This window comes from Protopterus annectens, chromosome 1.part0, assembly GCF_019279795.1.
Source record: "Protopterus annectens isolate FY-2018-M chromosome 1.part0, PAN1.0, whole genome shotgun sequence".
Lineage (NCBI taxonomy): Eukaryota > Metazoa > Chordata > Ceratodontiformes > Protopteridae > Protopterus > Protopterus annectens.
Window position 1 is genome coordinate 1,327,888,934 of NC_056725.1, and position 22,143 is coordinate 1,327,911,076.

Here is a 22,143-nt window from a genome sequence, read left to right on the forward strand (position 1 = left end):
AGGAATTCTGAATGCTGATCAAATCAGCCAAAGACAAGTGTGAGGTAAAAATAGCCACCCAGGCAAAATATAACCACAAAGCCTTCTTTAAATACATTAGAAATCTCAGAAATAATGTCCAGTATCATGCAAAACTAATACAAAATAATGTCACATACTCAGAATCACAAGACATTGCCAATCTAGTAACGAATAAATGAGTGCAGGAGGCAACAATGAACGAATGCCAATGATGACTCCAAAAATAAAATACAAGGAGAGAACTCAAGGAAAGATAATATTCCCACAATGACTGACTGCTTTGGTTCTTCAAAAGGAGACTTCAACAGAATACAAATCTTAAAAGATCTCTTTCTTATGCAACATAATGATACCCTGAAACCATCACTTTTTAAAAAGACAGAACCAGATTTCATCAGTCTTAACAAAAACTCACAGACAAAAATAAATACAAAGTGAAACGTAATAAATAACGTGTGAGCATATATAGAAAATACATTTTTACTAAATAGCAATAATCAATAATTAATAGCTTCATTTAAACAAATTACTTTTAAGCAATCAATTCACATTTTACTGACAATGCTAGTTTATTAGTGGCCAAATTTAGCTCCAACTTCATCCCTTCCAGTATTCTCAGATCAGATACCTACATCTATGTAGCCTCATCAAATCTTCCAAGAACATGTTCCTAAGGCACTGTCTAAGGCTAAGAACACTATGTCTATGCATCTGGATAACATACCAGACTGTCTACTAGCTAGTCTGAAACATGAATCATCAGACCCCTGGAAGAGGCGATTCAACATTAGCCTTAAAGCAGGCTTTGTGCCACATGAATGGGGAAGAGCAACAGTCATTTCCTTGCACAAAGGTGGGTCTACAACAGACCTGGGTAATTACAGACCCATAAGTCTGACCAGTCTATTTTTCAAGGCTATAAAAAGTATCGTTATGGAACTAATAAATGGGGATATAGGTGACCTGCAGACTCTGGACCCAAACCAGTCCAGATCTGTCAAAGGCAGATTCTGCCTACTTAATTTGCTTGATTTCTTTGAAAAAGTCACTAAGGCAATGGATAAGGACAGATTAGTGCACACTACCTATCTGGAGCTTGCAAAGCTATTCAACACCATCCCACACACAGGTGTCATAGATAACCCCTTCCAGGTAAATGCTAATCCCTATGTATCTCACGGGATAGCAAACTGTCTCACAACTAGAACACAAGAAGTAAGGGGAAGTGACTCTACCTCTTTCAGAAGACCTGTTACTGATAGAGTACCCCAGGTTTCCATCCTTGGGCCACTTCTCTTTAGCATTTACTTCTTGGAGGTCAAAGCTAATGTTAAGGGATTGTGTGCTATCATAAACTCCCCAGAGGACACCATGATCCTACAAGAGAGCCTGTCCCAAAGAAATAGTCAGTGCCAAAATCATGGACTGAAACTAAATGCCAAGAAATGTATAATTGTATCATTTGGCAAACATGACTGCCATTGTATTTACCACATTGACAACACTCCCTTTGGAAATTGATCTTGTAGTTAGAGATCTGGGAACCTATTTTTTACAAAGAAATGTCTTTTGATCACCATGTATACACTATTGTAAGGAAGTTCTTTTTCATTGCACAGCCTATATTGAGGGGTATGGCAATGAAAAAGACTGGTTATTGCATAAAATACCACTTTTGGTATGTACCTGTCAAAAAACTTGTCACAGCTGGAACAACCATAATCCTTCCTCACTAAAAAAAAAAACAAAATTAAGGGCCTGAATCATAAAGGCTATGCAGACCATCAGTTTTCAGTATCATACAGGCTATTGGGAGGTGATTTTAGCTTCCTATATAGAGCATGAAAATATCCTTTACAGAAGTTTAATGGTATCAGAAACACCCACTCAAGGGACCTCTATGTCCTTTACAGGAGTAACAGAACATGCTAGAGGAATAGGTATGTATCACACATAATACCACTACTTTGAAACTGGCTTTCCCTCCATATAAAGCAGGATACTTCTTTTAAAAAGCAGGGATAGCCTCCAGCAATGATACAGATGCAATACACCCACTGTCCAAATTCAGTGATAGATAGAAATGAAGCAACGATGGTTCACCATCGTTGCTTCATTTCTATCTATCACTGAATTTGGACAGTGGGTGTATTGCATCTGTATTGCACATTTGCTGGAGGCGTTATCCCTTGGCGTTTTTGTTTTTACCAGTATGTGTGGTTTTTTGGTTTCAGGATACTTCTTTTACTCAATTCAAATGTAAGTTGGATTAATGGATGGGTAACTGCAAATTCACACCAGGTTTAACTCCAATGGCCCTCATGGACAGGGGAAACATATAAATAATCAGCATATACTTATGCAGCTGATCTTTGCAGATTCATATTGCAAAATATAAGGGCTAATAACTATTATGTGAATGCAGGACTAGGCTTCTTAAAGGTCCTCACAAATCACTTTCCTAGTAAGTACCTATGAACTTATGAATATGTGCTGATTCACACTTTAGCAGTATATTACTTTTGTGAATTCTTTTTACCTTGCAAGCCTTCGACAAGTCAAATTACTCAAATCAAAGGACATTTACTAAATCAGCAATTTGGAACTGAATCCTGTATTCCTTATTCTTATATTCACATAGAAGAACTTTCTGTCCTTTTGGGTTTACACGATTATCGATATATGTAAACAATTTACACAGCACTGATTTTGGTAAAGCCCTTTTCAGAAAAACAACATGGAAAATTTGAGAACACATTGCATTGCATTTCATTCTGTGCCAGTTTGTAGTCTAAACACCATACTTCAATGACTAGCTTTGAACTTTTCCATGATTTCCTTCTTATTTTATGGATATTGACTTTCTGAAATCTCTATGTTGTATACTGTTACTCTGTGCATATTCTCACTTTGGTGTGCCTACCAACTCCTAATTTTTATGACTTTGTTATAATACATTCAATCCTTTTTGAGCAAACATTGTTTACCTTTCACTTTGAACAGTTTGGCAAAGTGATTTCATCATTCACTGAATCTACATACTTGTTTAATTGCAAGACATTTTTCTTCATGTGTCTATCACACCTTATGCAGGCACATTTCTCTTGCTTTTAATGCTTAACAAAAGACTGTCAACTTATTTTTTTATTTTCAACATTTCTGTCTCACGTGTCATTTTACACACATTATATTCTTCTGTATGCTCGTTTAACTGTAAAAAAGTAGTTTTGTTCATTCAACACATATGTTTTATTCAAAATTGTCTGATTGTATCAGTAATTTGACTTTCATCTAATCATTTCTGATGCCACTGCAAACTCTTTCTCAGATTAATGAATCAAGTAACACAACAAATACATGCATTTTTTCATAATTATTTAATTCAATAAAGTATGCATTGATAGACTCAGTAGAACATTTTCTTCTAATGAAAGCCAAATGGCAGATGTATGGCTAATACTTTGTTGTCTGACAGTAACTTTAAAGCTTGTCCCATCACAACAATATTGTCTCTACCTCATTTCAAAACTAAAAGGTATTATATTCTTTCAGGCATGGACATAGCCAGGATTTTTAGAATTGTATGTCAAGTTTCAAAATATAACCCTAGAAATGTAGCCTCTCCAACTTCAGAAAGTGCATGTTAAGTTGCAAAATAGTCATTCAGGCATTTTGAAAAACAGTCATTTGATTAACTATATAATCATAAATATATTACCACAAACGATGATAAATATGCATTTTTTATTTTCAGTTTTAAAACATCTCATTGCATGAGGTGGTGTACCTGGTGTATACCTGGCTACACCCATTTTTTTTCAGTTCATTCATATTTGGTATTGAGAATCAAGCATCCTGCAGCATTTTAGGCCTCTCATATATTCTGTTTTCATTCAGGAAAAATCAGACTTCTGGATCCACAGTTTTCAGTTCTCAGATAAATGTCCTTACAGAGAGAGGTCTCAGGCAGCTGAATTTCCACCATTCTAAAATGACAGATTGTTTCTGACCACATACACTTTTTTCTGTACAGAGACATATATTGTTTCTTTATTTTTGATACCAAGTAAGATCTGGTATGAAAGATGGTCCAAAATCAACTGACAAAGACAGCTTCTATGTGGTGAGTTTCAGGAGTACTTACTTTGGAGTAAGCAACATATACAGAATACCATACCATATGATGTATATTCAGAACTCAGATATAAGTCAGAGGCACCAAATCTCTCTGAAACTATGCATACACATTTACATATTATAAGGTAGTGATGTGTAGTGTGAATGATATGTGCAGGGCATGCATGCCAAACTGGAAAGACAGACTAGTAGAACACAGATGGGGAGGAAGTATGTTTTACATTACTTAAGAAGTTTGCTGACCTTTATATGCTTTTAGTACCCCAAATATATAGAAGGGTTCCATATGAGCTGCTCAGGTCATATCCATGTGCCTTGTTTGCATCCAATAGCACATCTGCCTCTCTGTTAACACACTGCTAGATTAAAATTTGGCCATGACCACAGGTGGTGTTCTAGTGTTGTGCTCATAGAGTCAGGTGGTGATACTCTGCACATGGTGGACTGCCTCCTGCTGTTAAGGGTTCTACACTCTTGTTAATGATGAGTAGTGACCTATTCTCTAATTCAGAGTATATGATGTGCCCTCTATGCTCCATATTACTCAGTGGATATTTGCTGTACATACTACTCTGGGCTATTGTTTTGTTTACTGCCGTGGTAATCCATGGATTGTTTACCAAGAGTTGTACAGCAGTGACTAGGAGCTAAACAGTTGTTGGTCTTATGGATAAAACATCCTATGCATTGGGAGTCAGACAGTTGTTGGTGTTATAGGTTCATAGGTGATTACTGTGCTAGTGGACCTTTTTTAAGCCTAGCCATGTTTCCCATTTGTAAATGACAAGATAAATTGCTCAGAGTCTTATAGTTGTGCTTAGGTGTTAGAGCATGTATAAGCTGCCCCTTTCCAATGGGAGCATAAGTACCAGTCCAGATGTGAATTTATAGTTCCCCTACACTGGTACAGGTTGCGGTTGAACAGAGTCAGGGACAAACTCTACTTTGCATGGATGGTTATGGTCAAAACATAGTATACACATGGAGCCAAACAACTGTTGATCTTATGTCTGAAACACCCTAAAAACTACCTAATTAGTCTTTAAGGTGCACAGCTCCAGACTAAGTAGGGCTGAACACCCAGATGGCATCTCCTTAGCCTGTGAGGAACTAATTTTAGTATGAAAGTGTATGCTTTATATTTTATGTTAAAGAAGGATTTTACTTTGTGGTTACTGAGATGAGTTTTGTAAGTCTGCTGTTTAGAAAATTCCCAGCTATCACAGCTGTGAGTGCATACATAGGTGGATAGATGTGATGGACTGATGCTCTGTAAAACAATTACTACGTTTTCCATTAGTATGACTGTAATCCATTGCAATGCAATGTAACAATTAAATAAAAATCTTTAAGAAAATTACAGCTCACTTTCGAACTCAGTCAGAACTTGTAGCTCATCAGCAAATATCTCTTAAAACTGTCCTCACCATATTATGTCTTCATATTCACTCATTAAAACAGTTTTCTTCAGTGAACTAAAACTATTCAATACTTTATCAAACAGCTATTTTTTTCTTAAAACTTTTCTTAATGTTTGTACCCACAGCAACATGAAGCTCGCTTCAGTCTCTGAATCTTCTCCTGAAGGTTTCATTCATTCATTTCCAGGTTATTGTGCTCGGCTGTGTACATTTTGAGGTCCAATAAATGTCAATTGGCTAAGAAAACCCTTGACTGGAGAGTACAATCTGTCAATTCCAATGATCACCTTATGTGTTTAAGTGTATTATTTGCAACTGTGATTAAGTAAATCAGGATGCCTGGAAATGATCCAATTTGTTCATTAAAATCAGGACATTCCAGCCAAACTGGGGATCTGGAGAGCTTTGGCTAGCTCTATCCAATGGTAAGGATGCTAAAAAGACATTTATTTCCATATATATTACAAAATATGTATTAATTATTATTAAAACATTGGAGAGTTCAGAACATATACAAAATGTACTTCCCAGAAAACTTTCATACACCAAGATACGGATTGCTGAGGGTAGTCTTCCAGGGCAGACTAGAGAACAGCTACATAACATACTTGAGTAAAAGTATATCAAAATGCAAATAAATTAGATTGCCTATACTACCGGACAATATATTCTTCAATTAGCTGATTTAAACAATGATAATTTTATTTCCTTAGTTCTGCACTTATTTACATACAATATGTAAAACAAACATTTTGTTACACTAATTATACTCCTTAACATATTAAATACAATTATTTCCAAAAGCAGTACAAATATTATATTTTTACATAAATATCAACCAAGGCATATATTCAGTCACATCAAAATATAAGGAAGTGATGTCTGGTGCATGCTCTCCCCTAAGACCCTGAAATTAGTTATTTCAATAGCTTTCTTAACAGTAATGGAGTATGTTATGAAACTATTTTAATGTAATTTTTTTTAAAGCTCTGTAGGAATAAGCAGATAACAGAGTGAAATCTGAAAGCAAATTTTCATGTGGCACTGTTCTTAATGAAGATTCAAAGATATGTTCTTATCCATCCTTAACACATACATTCTTTCCCTAGTCTCAGGTCTATTCTTTATCGTCCGGTGTCTTGGATATTACTGTCTTCCTTGTGTGCTTTGTTTGCAAGATCATTGTCTGGTTACTAATCAGAAGTCTGCAGGGACTAGCTCTTGCCCTGACATCTGATATTTTCTTCTTTGTCTCCTCAGTAAGTTGCGCACAAATTATATAGTAGAAAAACTGAGTGTCACATATCTACAGAAATGTCTCCAAATGCATGTGTGTGTATGGCATTCTGATTCATTCCTTGATTACCACTTGGACACCTCTATTTGGGAGAAGTAAGGTTGTGTTATAACCTGTCTTGTAGAATAGCAGAACAACTCCATGAATGCTCTCTCTTCAGTCCTGCTCCAAGCTGAATGCTCACTGTCCTTTCTGCACTCAGATATATGGGTGGTAGGAGGAGTGAAGCACTGAAGCCTTCCACACCATTTGGCTAACCCCTGTGTGCATACTGTAATGTTAATAATACAATCAAATACTACATTTCATATTTAATCATTTCCACGATAAAGTGAATAGATATTTGCTTATACAATGACAGTTTTTTGCTTATTTATTATCTACTCCTACACTTTTGATGTACAAAAAGTTAAATGATTGTTTTATTTTCCACCATATCTCTAGGTCTTCTTTTTTTTTTGAACAGGGACTTCATAGATTATTACAGTCATAGTACTTGTACAAATTGTGGATGTTTACATCCTAGGTAGCAGCAATGTAGCTTATTAGTCATTTAGGCCAGTTCAGCCTGAGTTTCAGTGCAAGTAACAAACAATTTTAACCAACAAGGATAATGCTGTCATTGATGGCTCAGAGTCCTCCTGATTGTCGGCCATAGTAGCCTTCATAGGGATGAGATGACCCATTTACCAATGTGTGTGGGCGTGGAATGGTAAATTCCTTTTCTGACTGATAAGGCTAAAAATGAAAAGAAAACAGAATGAAAACTTCATCACACATATAACTCGTGTCAATATAATAAAAACATTCACTGTTGTAATGGTTTTGCTTTCAAAATATAATGAAACTGCTTGGACAAGCTTATGTTTTTTGAAACAGCATGGTACACTATTGCATTATTATATCACAGTAAAATATTGTTTGGAAGTTTTTAAAAACTGCTCAGATGTCTAAAAGAGCCATCCGATAAAATGTTTGCAGAAAGCTATTCTGCCAGTTTCTGTCTGCATGCCACAGAGAAATTGTTAGTCGGGAATAAGTCTAATTAGGATAAATAGTACAGAGAGGTCCTCTGCCCATTCTTAGTTATTAACCGTAGTCCTGCCCCAAACTCCAACCCTACCCATTACCGTATAACAGAACAGCGGTGAGAGAAGAGAACACCACAGTTCTACAAAGGAACCTCTCTTAAAAAAACATCTCAAAACTAACTGACTCACTATATTTACTTCCTCCTGCCCAAAATGTGTCTAAAGGTACTATTTAGCATCTCTGTTTTCAATATATGTATTTGATTTCAACCAGATCAATGATTTACACTTTCATAAACAGCCATGTTTGACCATTCACAGCTTACTATTTCTGTTGACACTGAACATAGCTTAATATTTAACCTGTCTCCCCAGCAACTGCTTGTATGGAGGGCAAACTACAAAAACGATGCATTCTCAGCTACAGTTTCAGCAGTGAATGCCACTTATAAATGAAGGCATTTTTAATTCTTTGCTTAGATGAACTGATCTTATATGATCCATACTTGGAAGACATGCCAATCTGACCAGGTGTTTGCATCATATTACTTTCCACCAAGTATAAGCTAGGGGGCAAGCGGTGCAGGGGCACTTGCCCCCCCCCACTTATATTTGAAGGAATGTAATTAGTTTTTTGTTGTTTACAGTCAGTATATGTATCTTATCTGTTTTCAGTATTTTGACATTCAGTATTTGGACAAGAGACTATTAATTATAGTAAAAGAGCATAAAAATGTTTGATTTAAATACTTAGTCTCACCCTATCATATTTGTTTTAATACATGTGAATATATCCAAAATGTCACACTTAAGCTATAATAATTCATGTTGTATTTACTTTTTTACTTCTACTTATAAAATCTACTGCACACATTTGCATTGCTATGTGGATAGTATTGATAAGGATCAGCATCACAAGGTCACACCTTAATGTACATATTTGATAAGTTACATTATCAAATCCGTTTGTCATGTTTCAGCAGTTGTGATTCATAATGTTCCACAAAAACATTACAGAAAATTAAAGCAAATGCTGAAACTAACTGTAGCTGCAAGTGAAACATGCTACTGTGATTTCTATGGTCCACTAAAATCCTTTGAGTACAATGCTGAGTTACAGGACTACCTCCCCTGTGGTTCACCAGTGCAGCATTACTTCTACAGATCCTGTAGTCAAACACTTTAGGGATCACTTAGTAACATGTTGCTAATGTGCAGTGACTCCAGCTTTCAGGTTTACAGTCTCTACCACTCCCATGTACACTTAACCAGTTTCCAGGCTCATTTAACTTTATGTGATGAGTGATTTAGAATATTTCCTCTAAGTTGTAAAGCACACTTTTGTCCTTTACTGGTTTTCCTCAGTTATTTCTGATTCTTTATTTTTATTTAGGTTTACAGACTCAAAAATAATGAGATTGCAGATGGATACATACCTTACTGTAGCTGTAGACAGCATATTCAGAGAACTCCTTAAAGCCATATAGTTCATTTAGAGAAAACTACATTACACACAGCCTCTGCTTCAGTCTGGCATGTACTTGGACTTCACATCCAAGTAAATAAAACTGCCCTGGTGGCTAACATAAGTTATGCTACGCCTGCTCTCCACCTTTATATCAAGCCTTAGATTTATTCATGAGGTGCGATATTTGTGAACATGGATCTAGGAAGTACTTTCCAGAAAATAAAATGGCAAACTGAAGACTGCAGCTCTGAATGTCCCATTGCCAGCTCTGCTGTTCATAAAACTCATAAGAACAATGATCATGCAAACAATAAGGCAGCACCCATCCCTGCAGCTACGGATCAAGTGCTCTAATCTCCCTTTTCAGAACAACATGCAAAACAGGCTTGATTACACATAATATGCCTTAAAGGCAAAATCAGACTGAGCATGCTCAGTAAAGCAATGGCTAAACCCATCAGGCAACAGTGCATGAAGCTCACCTCTTCTAAACATACAAACCCAACTTGGAGTGAAACTTCACGTATTGTGCAGGTGGATTCAGAAATTCCACAGTCAAGCATCTCACTGAATGAATATGTGTGTATAGATCACATCTCATTCCTTCTATCAGTTCATCTCATGACTGGCCATGGTTATTTACATACCAGAGCTGTAGTATTTTCATCTTAAGAAATGAAACTATATAAAAAATGTAATGCTGAAAGACAAGGCAGGGTTACGAATGGTGGGGAGATGATATCAGTAGACCACTAAGGCAATCCTGGTTTATGTGTATATGGGGATGATAGTGCATAAACGTGGCTAATGTAATGTGAACAAAATGTAACTTTCCTGCCTGGCTGCTCTTTGTATGCTCATGCATAGTAATACAGTGTTATCTGATTCTTACTGCTAGGTAATACAATGGCTTTTTAGTCAGTCCCACCTGCTGCCTGGCCCATGTGTCACAGATACCCATTATGCAGTCTTAACAGCTCACCCACACACCCATCCTGTGTAATGTGTCCATTTCTATAGTAGTTTAGTCCATATTCACACTAAATGAGGTTCTAGTGGCAATTTAGTGGTTTTAACTCTCCCAGTCATATATACAGAGTAAAATTCAACAACATCTCCCCACCTCATTTCCTCTGAGCAGTGATACTTTACAGCTAGAAGAGGCCTTTTTGCATCTATACATATAGCCCCAGCCTAAATTTTAAATATGCCGTTCTATAGGAAACACACTACATTTATTACGAGGTCTGCAATATCAGAGAGGAAAACATTAAATCTCAAAACAGCATGTTTTGGAATGATGATTGATAGTTAAAGACGAGAGAAACAGAGAGAGAGAGAGAGACAGAGAAGAGGAGAGACATACACACATTATGTATCAAATAGGGAAAGGATTATAATGTATCCAGGCTAAAGAAAATGACTCAGATAAAGGGATTATTAGATGTTTAAAATAATGTAACAGTAATAAATTACACACCATGAGCTAATGCTGGATTGCTCTCATTTGGCATGACATACTTCCAGGGTGAAGTCTGAGTGAAGAAATGATAGCAGAGTGAATAAATCCAGGATTTTTCTCAGACTAAAATAACTTAAATTCCACTGGGCAGTCATACATTACAGTTGTCATTATGTAACATCATGCACTGATTAGACATGCTGCAGCCATATTGTCTTCCAAGTAGTAGAACTGTATTACCATCATGAAGAAGTAGTCAGATCCAATCTAAAAGACATGCAGTCTTATGCCATTATTGACATTAGGCTAGGGAAGAAAAGGAGCCCACCCCAAAACATACCTCACATTAAACAAAAAATGAACACCTGACTTAAAACCCACAAAGGAAATTGACAAAAAATAATAAATAAATTAAATAAAATTAAAAGTTAAAGACTATAGAGAATGTAGTGTATTTGACCAATGAAATGGATTTATTGTAAGCACACAGGCTAATATGTGTGTGAAACCCACAGTGGATTTGCAAGGTTGCACTAACACTCTGCTGTAGAAACTGCTGAAGCTTAACATAGTCATCTTACACAATGGCATTAACAAATGCACTTTTTTTTCAATATGTAATTCTATAGTAGCACAGCCACTTTTTCATAATTACAGTAGGTATTTACCCTTGGATGGTATTACTTACTCACTTCATTGACACACTGTCTATGGGAAGACACAACATCAACCACAAGCAGTAGCAGATATTTTATTATATAAATCACATCTTAAAAAAAGTCTTTTTAACTCCATTCCTTTGCTATTGTCAAGAAATGCTTTTGGTTTATAGGCACTTCCTGGCACAAGAATATGATATTATCTCTGTACCTGTGACCTAATACAAATATTAATCTGCATAATATATAATTATATATTTATATCTATCTATACCTATATCTATGTATATGGGAGATCTGAATTTCAGCAAATCCCTATTTGGTCGACATCTGTTTAGCCAACAAAATTTGGTCAACTGCACAGATGGTTGGCATGTTGTGAGATTCTCCAGGTTAGGAAATTTGGCATTTCCCAAACATTGTGTGGTCTTGGAGTTAGTATATGTAAGGGTATGGAAAGCTCTTATTTTGCATATGCTGAGATTATTGCCCAGTGTATATATAGTAGTGTGCCAAAGTTTGCAAAGCTGATGTTTTCTGGTTAACACTGGGAACATCAACATTTGAGTGTTTTGATTAATTTAGTCCACCTACAAATCTCTCTCTCTCTCTATATATATATATATACATATGTTCATAGGTGTGTTCTAGGCTAATGGCCCTGGAGCATTTACAAGCCTAGCCCATAGGATTACCCTGGCATCGTGCCACCCAACCTTAGTTCCCAGTGCCTCTGTCAAGTAGAGCCACTGGAGTGATCCCTGGGGTGAATTTTCTATTTCCCATCCACTCATCAAGATTTCTCTTGAAGAGGGCCAGTGAGGCACTCCACTTGACATGTATGGGAAGTCTGTTCCATAGCATGGGCAGTCTGTAGGTTATCAACCTGTCCCTCCAGCTTGTTCTGTTGTTTGTGGTAATGAGGGTGAGGTCTCTGGAGCATGTAGTGCAGAAGGATTGGGATTTCTTTAGATGTAGCATTTCTAACAGAGCTGTGTGTGTGTGTGTGTGTGTGTGTGTGTGTGTGTGTGTGTGTGTGTGTGTGTGTGTGTGTGTGTGTGTGTGTGTGTGTGTGTGTGTGTGTGTGTGTGTGTGTGTGTGTGTGTCTATATATCTATATATATATATATATATATATATTATATATATATATATATATATATATATATATATATCTATATATATATTATATATATATATATATTATATGTATATATATATTATAGGTTCATAGGTTGGTACTTGGCTATCAGCCCTAGGGCCTATACAAGCCTAGCCATAACAATTCCCTGGATATTTCTTCCCACAATATTTACTTCCCTGGACCCCTGTCTAGCAGGGTGACTGACGTGATCCCCGGGGTGAATTTCCTGTCTCCCATCCAATCATCAAGGTTCCTTTTGAAGAGGGGCAAGGAGGTGCTCTGCTTGACATGTATGGGCAGTCTATTCCAGAGTATGGGGAGTCTCTGGGTCAGGAACCTATCCCTCCAGCATGTTTTGTTCATTGTGATGACATGGTTTAGATCCCTGGAGCATGTGGCTCTGAGGGATTGGGATTTCTTTAAGTGGAGCATGTCCAACAGCTCAGGGGTTGACATGGCCTTGTATGTTAAGCAGAGATCGCCTCTGAGTAGACGATATGCCACAGAGTATAGCTGGAGTATTTTTAGATGGTCAGCATAGGGCATCTGCTTTAGGCCTGTGATTCTTTTAGTGAGGTATTTCTGCAGCCTTTCCAGCTGTTGCAGATGTCTTGTGAGGTACATACCAAATGGGGCGTTGTACTCTATAATGGGTCTAATGAGGGATGAGTACAGTGGGACAATGACCTCCTTTTTTCTGGATGCAAAGCCCTTAGTGATGAGGTGTGCTACATAGAAGGATTTCCTGACTATTGTGGTGATGTGGTTATCGAAGGTGAGACCACTGTCCACCTGTGCCCCTACGTCTCTCATCACACTTTCGGTGTTTAGTGTACTGCCACCTATGTGGTAATTCATGGGTACATGTTTTTTTCCCAAAGGGGATAACTATACATTTCTTGGCATTAAGCTTGAGCCCATGGCTCTGGCACCAAGCATCTGTTTCTGTAAGGCCCTTTTGTAGAATATCCACATCATTTGGGATTTCAATAATGGCTCCCAGTTTGCAGTCATCTGCGAACTTTGTTAGCTAGAGTCCCTTAGTGTTGGTCTGTACTTCAGAGAAGTAGATGCCAAACAAGAGCAGTCCCAGGACTGAACCCTGAGGTACTCCACTTGTCACTTATCTGGAGCTGGATTTGGAGTCGGCTACTTTTACAGTCTGGGTTCTGTCAGTAAGCCAGTTGGCAACCCATCGAGTGACATAGGCATTTATGCCCAGCTTAGTAAGTTTATCTATGATTCCAGAGTGGGGGATGGTGTTGAAGGCCTTGGCGAGGTTCAGATAGGCTGTGTGGACCACCTTACCCTCGTCCACAGCTCTGGAGACTGATTCGAAGAAGTCAATCAGGTTCAGGAGACAAGATCGGCCCTTCCCGAACCCAAACTGGGTGGGGTCCAGTGTTTGAAGGTTGCCAATGTCTTTGTTTATAAGTTCCATGATAATGCATTCCATGGCCCTGCAGATCAGGCTCATCATATCGATGGGACGGTAGTTCCCAGGATCCAAGGTGGATCCCCCCTTGTAGAGTGGGATAACTGTAGCAGTGCACCACTCAGTGGGCACAAAGCCTGAGGTGAGGCTATAATTAAACATGACACTTAGAAAGCATTTTAATAACAATTATTACACTCAAAAAATATTCAAAAATATTACAATTCTGGTACAGTAGTTGATTAAATTAAACAATACAAATCTGAAAAAAAATAAAAATGTAATCATAGGAAGTTAAATGTTTTAGTTTCAGTAGGGAAAACTTACATGGTCCGTATTAATTTCATGTTTTGCTCACAATTATTACTGTTAGATGCCAGTTCATTTTGTAGTTCATGTAGTACACAGCTCAGGATGTCATCTGGTCCCATGGATGCTGTATTCTTAGCTTTGGAGAGTGCAGTTTCTACCTGTGTGGCCATGATTAGCAAAATTTGGCAATCTTTTGGTATTGAGATGGGCCCTTTAGGGGGTGAGAGGGGGGTATACACACACACACAAACATATGTATATATATATATATATATATATATATATATATATATATATATATATATGAATGAATCTACTTCTAAATCCCAGAAGTTCAGAATCCTGAAGATAGAAATACAGAGACAACAATCGTGAAACTCAAAACACTGGTAAGTTTTCCCAGGGCAAGTAAACACTTGCCCAACACAATAAAACACACTGCACTATCTAAAACCGACCTTGGTGGGGGGGGGGTCTACACCCCTACACCCCCCGCACTGCCCCTAACTATATATACCAACTCCAGGATCACACTACAGTGGTGAAAGGGCATAATTCCCTATGTTGGGCAAGTGTTTATTTGCCCTGGGAAAACTTACATGGTTCGGCATTGTAAGTTTCTTGACTGTGATTTTGGTATTTTTGTCTTCGGTATTCTAAGTAGACCTATATATATATATATATATATATATATATATATATATATATATATATACACACACACATTTATTATTTATTTTACATTTGTTGACCGGGAGTGTCAGACTGAGCTGAAGCCCTTTTTCAGTGGAGGCCCGGGGAGAAAAGCTCCAAATAGAAAGCATTTTAATAACAATTATTACACTCAAAAAATATTCAAAAATATTACAATTCTGGTACAGTAGTTGATTAAATTAAACAATACAAATCCGAAAAAAGATAAAAATGTAATCATAGGAAGTTAAATGTTTTAGTTTCAGTAGGGAAAACTTACACGGTCCGTATTAATTTCATGCTTTGCTCACAATTATTACTGTTAGATTTTAGCTTTGAGAAGAATGCTGTCAGTGCCTGCAGTCAACACTTAAATTTCAAAACCATAATTAGGACAGATTATTTCAATTAGTGGTGGATCTGTACATTTTCAAAAGAAGGGGTATCTGGACAACTGTCCTGATAAGTTGCTAGTATCTGTGTGTGTGTATGTGTGTGTGTGTATGTATATACCCATGCATATATGCATATGTGTTTTGTGGAAACCTCAGCACTTAAGTTTACAGAATTTGACTCTAAAATGGGGCACAAGCCTTTGCACCATCCATTTACTCTTCTACTGATTTTAACTGCATTAAGAATCTCTTTTTGATGCTGTCAAGTGGGACATACAGCTGTTTGTAATACAGACATTATCACCAATGTAATGCAGTCTTGGACAAGCTGAGTGTGCACCTTTGTATAATTTATCAATTGGCTGTTGAAGGAATGTGGATTATGATATGATGCACTCATGGCTTGAAAGACTTGGTGACATAAACCCAACCTGAGTAACTGAACACTATAGTTAGGCTTCACCATATTCCAAGTATACTTCATACAACCTATCAAGGATTATTGTTGTTATACAAATGTTTTGGAATTATGTTGCTCTATTGAAAGCTATTACAGTGAATGCCAGTAGACCCCTTCCCCCACCCCCACCCTCCAAAAACTGTAGGAACAACTTATGGAGAATCTCAGAGGTAAGTTTTTTGTCAAGAGGTATGTTCCCTTGCATTCCTCATGTGGGAATACACTCACATATCTGTAAGTTATACATACCTGTTCTGATGTCCACACATAAGTGCAGAAGAGTGAAAACTCCAATTTTTATGACATTTTTGGTAATATTTATTCAGTCTACATGTCCTATCTGTACTGTTAGTTTGATCACCTTACATGTTCCCAAATGTTTTATATTGAAGAAATAGTGCAGTGGCATAATTTTCACTAATGCTTTAATGTACTGTACACTGTGTGAGTGAATAAGCATTTGAGTTTTGCAATTGATTGGTATCTTACAGGAGTGAGCTTCTAGGCTCTGCACCCGCTATCTGCTGAGATATGTTCCTGTGCCTCCATGATAGTGTAGAGGATAAGGCAGGTTGTCAGAAAAGACAACTGTCTTACCCAGGGGTGATAGTAAGATTTACTGTCAAAATGCTCAAAAAGCAGATGAATTTCTTTATTTTCTGAGTTTACTCATGACACTGTATACTTAATTATGAGACAGAAAATATGACTGGGAAAGTGTTGGACACTATTAATGTACAGTATCAGCTGCAGTATGTACCATCAGCTGGACAGGGACAAAGAACTGCTAAAACTAAAAGAAAAGTATGTTGGGTTGCCAAGTAAAACTGAGCAGCTGTGGTGCTGTCCTTGGCATGACTTTTACATATACAACTGTGACTTGGTAATGTCTGTTTATATGGATAGCAAGTACTACAACCGTAAACCATGTAACCCTCTGACTTTTTTCTGTACATTCTGGGTATTCTGGCAAAGTATCCTTGCTTCCCATGCTGGCAGTATTGGAATTTATGTGATCTGTCTACGGTGTAAGGGATATAAAATTATGCTACATCTCCAGCTACTCCTAGGGAACATATCACATTCTGTTTGATCACCATTTAATTGATGCCGCTATAACATTTACTTTATTAGGTTTCACGAGTTTAAAACTGTGAATGGAGCAGGGTATATTAAATGATTTCTGCCACTGTAACATTTTCTTTACTGTACATCACAAATATAAGTTGTGAATGTGGGATCCATTATTGTAAGAGTACAGCAAATTACTACAGAGAGGAAAAAAAGCTAAAAAAAAAAGTCCTGAAATGAAAGGAGACACTTTTTCTATGCATTTGATTTTACAGGTTTGGTAAGACAGACTAGTAAAGAGATGGAATATCTTTACAGTACCTGATTTTATCTTATACTTCCTATGTTTTGACATAGAAAGAAAAGGATCTATAAACATAACTCTCAACCTCTCTGCACAAGAAATCTAGACAAAGCCAAAATTTTCCAAAAATAGAGACAATTTTTAAATGTTACTCTTATAAACTTATAAAGTTGCTAGAATAAAACGTTTTGTGTTTTGTGATACCATACATTTTCTGAAGGATATGAAGTCGGAAACGAAAATGTCTGTCATTTTTTTGTGAATTCAGTCCTCATTGATTTGCCAGAAAACCTGAGGAGCAGATGAAAAATATGAAGCAAAAATCTGGATTGTTGAGAGATATGTCTATAAATGTCTGAGAAAATAATGAGCAGTTGCAAGAACAACCAATGGTTAAAGGTTCCATTAAGTAAGTGTGTGTGTGTGTCGCGTAAAAGCCATAGTGCCCTTTTTGTTATACTGGTAACGAACTCCAACAAAGTATAACATCTTAAGTATATCATGGCAATTGTTGCAGGAAAAAAAAATCTGCATTCAAGCTTATGTAAGCTGAAAGAAAATATTATTCTTACCTTCATAGGTATAGTGTTATCGTATTTGGGTGGGGCACTGGGCTTTACATTCATGTGATTTACTTGCCCTGCAAAAGAAAAAAATAAAATGAAATTTGGAAATGCCACTAAGAGATGTATTTTACATATTATATCGAGTAACAGCTGTTTTAAGATTCCGAGATCAGTGTGACGACAAGTTACATGGAAAAATCGGCTATTACTAAGACTGCTAGAAAATTATACTATAATGTCACACACATCTGTATTATGTGTCACTTAAACATCGGCTCACAACTCCCAACCCCAAACCCAAGTCATTCCATGAGTTTTCTTATAAAACACTAACAGGCCTGATAAATGGCGGAAGAAAACGGTTGAGGTTTCAATGAAGGTTTACCTGGCTCGTCGGGGCTAAATACCCGGTTATCCACTCCAGTCTTGTACATGTTGGTTCTTACAGGTTGTCCATCGTCAATGATTTCTGTTAAATCTTCCCTGCGAGTTATGTAACACATTTCTGGGATGATGTACATCAGGATGAAGACCCATCCATTGGATACTAGTGCGATGCTCAACACTGGATCATCCCAGATAGGGCGGTGTCCCAGCTGGCTGTTTCCCTTCACCAGCATGACAATCCAGACAATCCAAATGGCATCAGAGAAAAGCATTGTTACAAAAATGTGGGCTCCGTGTTTTTTCCATGCTTTATGCTTTCCGAAAAATGTAAGAAGGGAAAGAAGGGAGGTGACAGCCATCAGGAAAAGTACATATATCAGAATCATGACAAAGTCATTCTGGGTATACGCGCTTGTGCAAGTATAAGAGTTTGTTACTAATGTGATAATCAACCACTCAATGGCAATTATGACTTGGACAAGAGTGAGGCACACAACCCCAGCAAGCATACACCATGCAGAAGGTCCGTTCCCAGTCCGGACCAGCCGGATCAGTCTCCAGACATGGGCTAACAGGCACGAGAAGCAGAGGGCAAAAAGGACACCCCACAAAAAGATTCTGGTAGGGCATGTCTGCTCATTGTTAGTGATGATAAAAGCAAAAGTTAACCCGAAGATACCTAGTGTGCCCAACAAGAAGACAAACTGAATGCCTATGTGGCTTCTCTTTCTCTGGTCGGGTACCCAGGGAATAAGGACTAACAACACAATCATTAGGGCCAAAGTGGCGACAACTCCAGCAGTGGCTATAGTCTCCAAAACGATTCCCCATGCAGAATCGAGGTCACAAAGATAAAAATATCTGGATAGGAGCCCGGACCCGCATCCTCTTGGTGGGCTGCCCTGAGCAGTGGAAGGCACGACCATGGACAGGATTGCCAGCACAATCGATAATAATACAGGAAACATCTTTGCGTACTCTGAAAAGACAAAATGGAAATAAATGTTCTGGGCTTGTTTCCACCTATAAAATCATTATTTGAATATTCAAATGTGTGTATATTCCAGAACTGATCCAGCTAATTGGTGGATGTCATATAATAGCAGCCATACCTTCCAACCTCCACACACACACACACACACACACACACACACACAAAATAGAGTCTTAGCAGATTACCTTTTCCTATTTTACATGCTCGCCATGTACAACACAATTTCAGAAAACAGTAGCTTTATTAAGTATATAAATCTATGCAGTGCAATAAAAAACATGTAAAAAAAATAAAATAAATCATAGCCGCTGCCATCTGACAGGTATACTAGCCATGTTAATGAGAAGTTTTCTTTTTTTCATTGCCCACATGCATATCTCTCAACCTCTTACAGCAAGAAATCTGGACAAAGCCATAAATAATGGGGGGACAAAGAAAAAAAACAGGGACACTTTTTAAATGTTCTTGCAAACTTTAGAAAGTTGATAGAATAACAGTTTTTTGCAAACTCAACTGTCATTATTTTTAGACTTTAACCCTCAACGATTTACCAATGATTAACCAGAAAACCACAATTTTATGAGAAACAAACCAAAAATATGAGGCAAAAATCTGGACATTGAGCGAAAATCTGTACGGTTGAGAGGTATGCTTGTGGTCACTCTAATAAAACAACGTCAGTGTAATTTAAGCACTCATGATTTTCATTCATCTGCTAAATAGATAAGCCTAGTGACCACAGAGGCTTTTCCTGGAGAGGCATTTAGGATGGGAATGAAGACTACGATGTGTTTCTGGAACAAGCTAAATTACAAAGAGTGGAAGTGGAAATGGAGAAATTGAACCCTGGGCTAATCTGGCAGATCGTGCTAGCAGCCATTTCTGCTGTACGGACAGCCTAAAAATGAGCTATGAGAATAACTTTACATCGTCTTCTGTGCTATTTAAATTAATTAGCAAAGCTAGCAGGCAGGATTCTGGCGAAAACCTAATTCTGATTAATGGCTTGCTAACCCAATGGTGGAACTTTATTAATAATAACAAATTACAATTTTAACTGTATATTCGACTGTTATTGGGTTAACTGCAGAAAGTTAAAATCTGACCACAAACTTTTAGTTCTTCTTTGCAAAGAAAAGCGCATCTTACCTTTTGAAAGTCAAGCAGTATTGATTTAGTTGAAATATATGAAAACTTCCAGTTATCAGTCAGACGTTTAAAACTGGGGACCCGCCTCCTACAGGTCCTTGGAAATTCTAAGACTGCCTTCACTTGAGGGCGCGATATAAATGTAGTGCACAGAAGGTGTATCCAGGTGACGTACCTGTAGGGACAGGTACACCAAGCCCTTGTGGTCACACTTGTTGTGTAAACAGAGGAACACGTTCTTCTCAGCAGGTTAATGTTACTTCGTCTGTGACGTGAAGACTCTTCTTCCTCACCCAGCCCCGAAACAGTTAGCTCAGAGGGTGGAGTGGAGCTTGTTCTCTGTACTTTTTATTATTTCGTGTAAAATGCGAGGAAAACAAGTACAGGGCAGTTTCACAAGGGCATTTATTTCTGGAAGGTTTCAGCGACTGATTGTTTGACGTCAGTGGTATTAAATATTCCTGCACATATTTTATTGGAATGTATTGTCACTGTTCTCGTTGAACATTTTGCCAAAGTGTTATAACTTCAAATAAAGTTTTTTATACTAATTAATTAACTAAGAATGTGGCTAATGTTTATCGATGTTTTGTTTGTTTTCTGTATTTTTCACTGTTGTTTTCCTGTGCTACAAAAAATACATAGTGACTTGTGCATTGCAAAAATGTCCAGAAACCATGCGCTAACAATGAATGGATAAGATATTCAAAGCCTTGAGATATTTGATTTAGTAAATCGCATGTGCTTTTTGCCTCAGTTCTAGGTTTATTCCCTCAAACTATCTGCCACCAGCTAATGAAGAACAAGAAGTTATGTACCTACCATAACTTCCATGTTAGTTGTCTTCTTCTCGCCTTCTTTCTTGCTGGTTTGGTTCGGATCCGATCCTCGGCTCCGACTTGGCCATCTTCAAAAGCTCGAGAGCTGCTTACTGGCTTGAGGCCCCCCCTATATCCCATGATGCCTGGCGCTAGATACCCAGATCTCGTTTGGTAAGTCTAACTGCAGACATAAAAATACAGGAATCCTATCCTAGAATGCATAAATCCTACTGGAGAGACTACTAGTCAGGAAGGAATAGCCAGAGAAGACTCAGCCAGTGAAAGAAAAACATAAGGAACTCTTCTCAGTCTACTAGGATAGGGGGATGGAGTGTGGGATGCAAGAAAGAAGGCTAGAAGATTATGGTAGGTACATAACTTCTTAATGTTAAGTTGTCTATCTCGCCTTCATTCTTGCTGGTTGGGACAGCGTCCCTAGCACCTCAATCCTGGGTGGCTCATCGGAACAGACTCTTCAGAACAGTGGAACCAAAATCAGCTCTGCTCCTGGAGGCCACGTCCAGCTTATAATGTGAAATGAAGGTATGAGGATTGGCCCATGTAGCTGCCGCACAAATAGTTTCCATTGGCAATCTTGCCTGAAAAGCCACTGTAGTAGCTAGAGCTCTAGTGGAGTGACCTTTTGGTTTAGCAGGAAGCTCTTTGTTCCTTAGCTGATATATCAATGTAATAATAGACGTCAACCACCTAGATAAAGTTACTTTTGACACTGGTAGACCTTGTTTACCCTCAGCATAGGACAGGAACAGCTGGTCTGATTTTCTGATTTGTTTAGTTCTATGCAAGTAAAAACGTAACTGTCTATGAACATCCAACTGATGCAACTTGTACTCCGCCTTGTTGGAATAATTTGGAAAAAACACAGGGAGATCAATAGACTGATTCAAATTATTCT

The 22,143-nt window shown here is 37.7% G+C and overlaps 1 protein-coding gene across 1 annotated transcript; it reads right to left on the reverse strand.

The window, feature by feature from the left end:
* Nucleotides 1–3,746: 3,746 nt before the first annotated feature.
* LOC122797887 (retinoic acid-induced protein 3-like) lies at nucleotides 3,747–20,549 on the reverse strand. Its single transcript, XM_044066409.1, has 4 exons — nucleotides 20,407–20,549; nucleotides 18,262–19,242; nucleotides 17,883–17,950; nucleotides 3,747–7,614 (listed from the first exon to the last, which is right to left on the reverse strand). The coding sequence occupies exons 2-4, from the start codon at nucleotides 19,229–19,231 to the stop codon at nucleotides 7,507–7,509; spliced, it is 1,146 nt and encodes a 381-aa protein (XP_043922344.1). The 5' UTR covers nucleotides 19,232–19,242; nucleotides 20,407–20,549; the 3' UTR covers nucleotides 3,747–7,506.
* Nucleotides 20,550–22,143: the final 1,594 nt, after the last annotated feature.

What these genes read in the sequence shown, in the direction of transcription:
- LOC122797887 (XM_044066409.1), bottom strand. Translation starts at nt 19,231, where the DNA reads ATGTTTCCTGTATTATTATCGATTGTGCTGGCAATCCTGTCCATGGTC. An exon ending in ATTTAGCCCCGACGAGCCAG is followed by an intron (nt 17,951 to 18,261) that starts GTAAACCTTCAT and finishes TTTCTTTTGCAG; the next exon opens with GGCAAGTAAATCACATGAAT. An exon ending in ATAACACTATACCTATGAAG is followed by an intron (nt 7,615 to 17,882) that starts GTAAGAATAATA and finishes TTTCATTTTTAG; the next exon opens with CCTTATCAGTCAGAAAAGGA.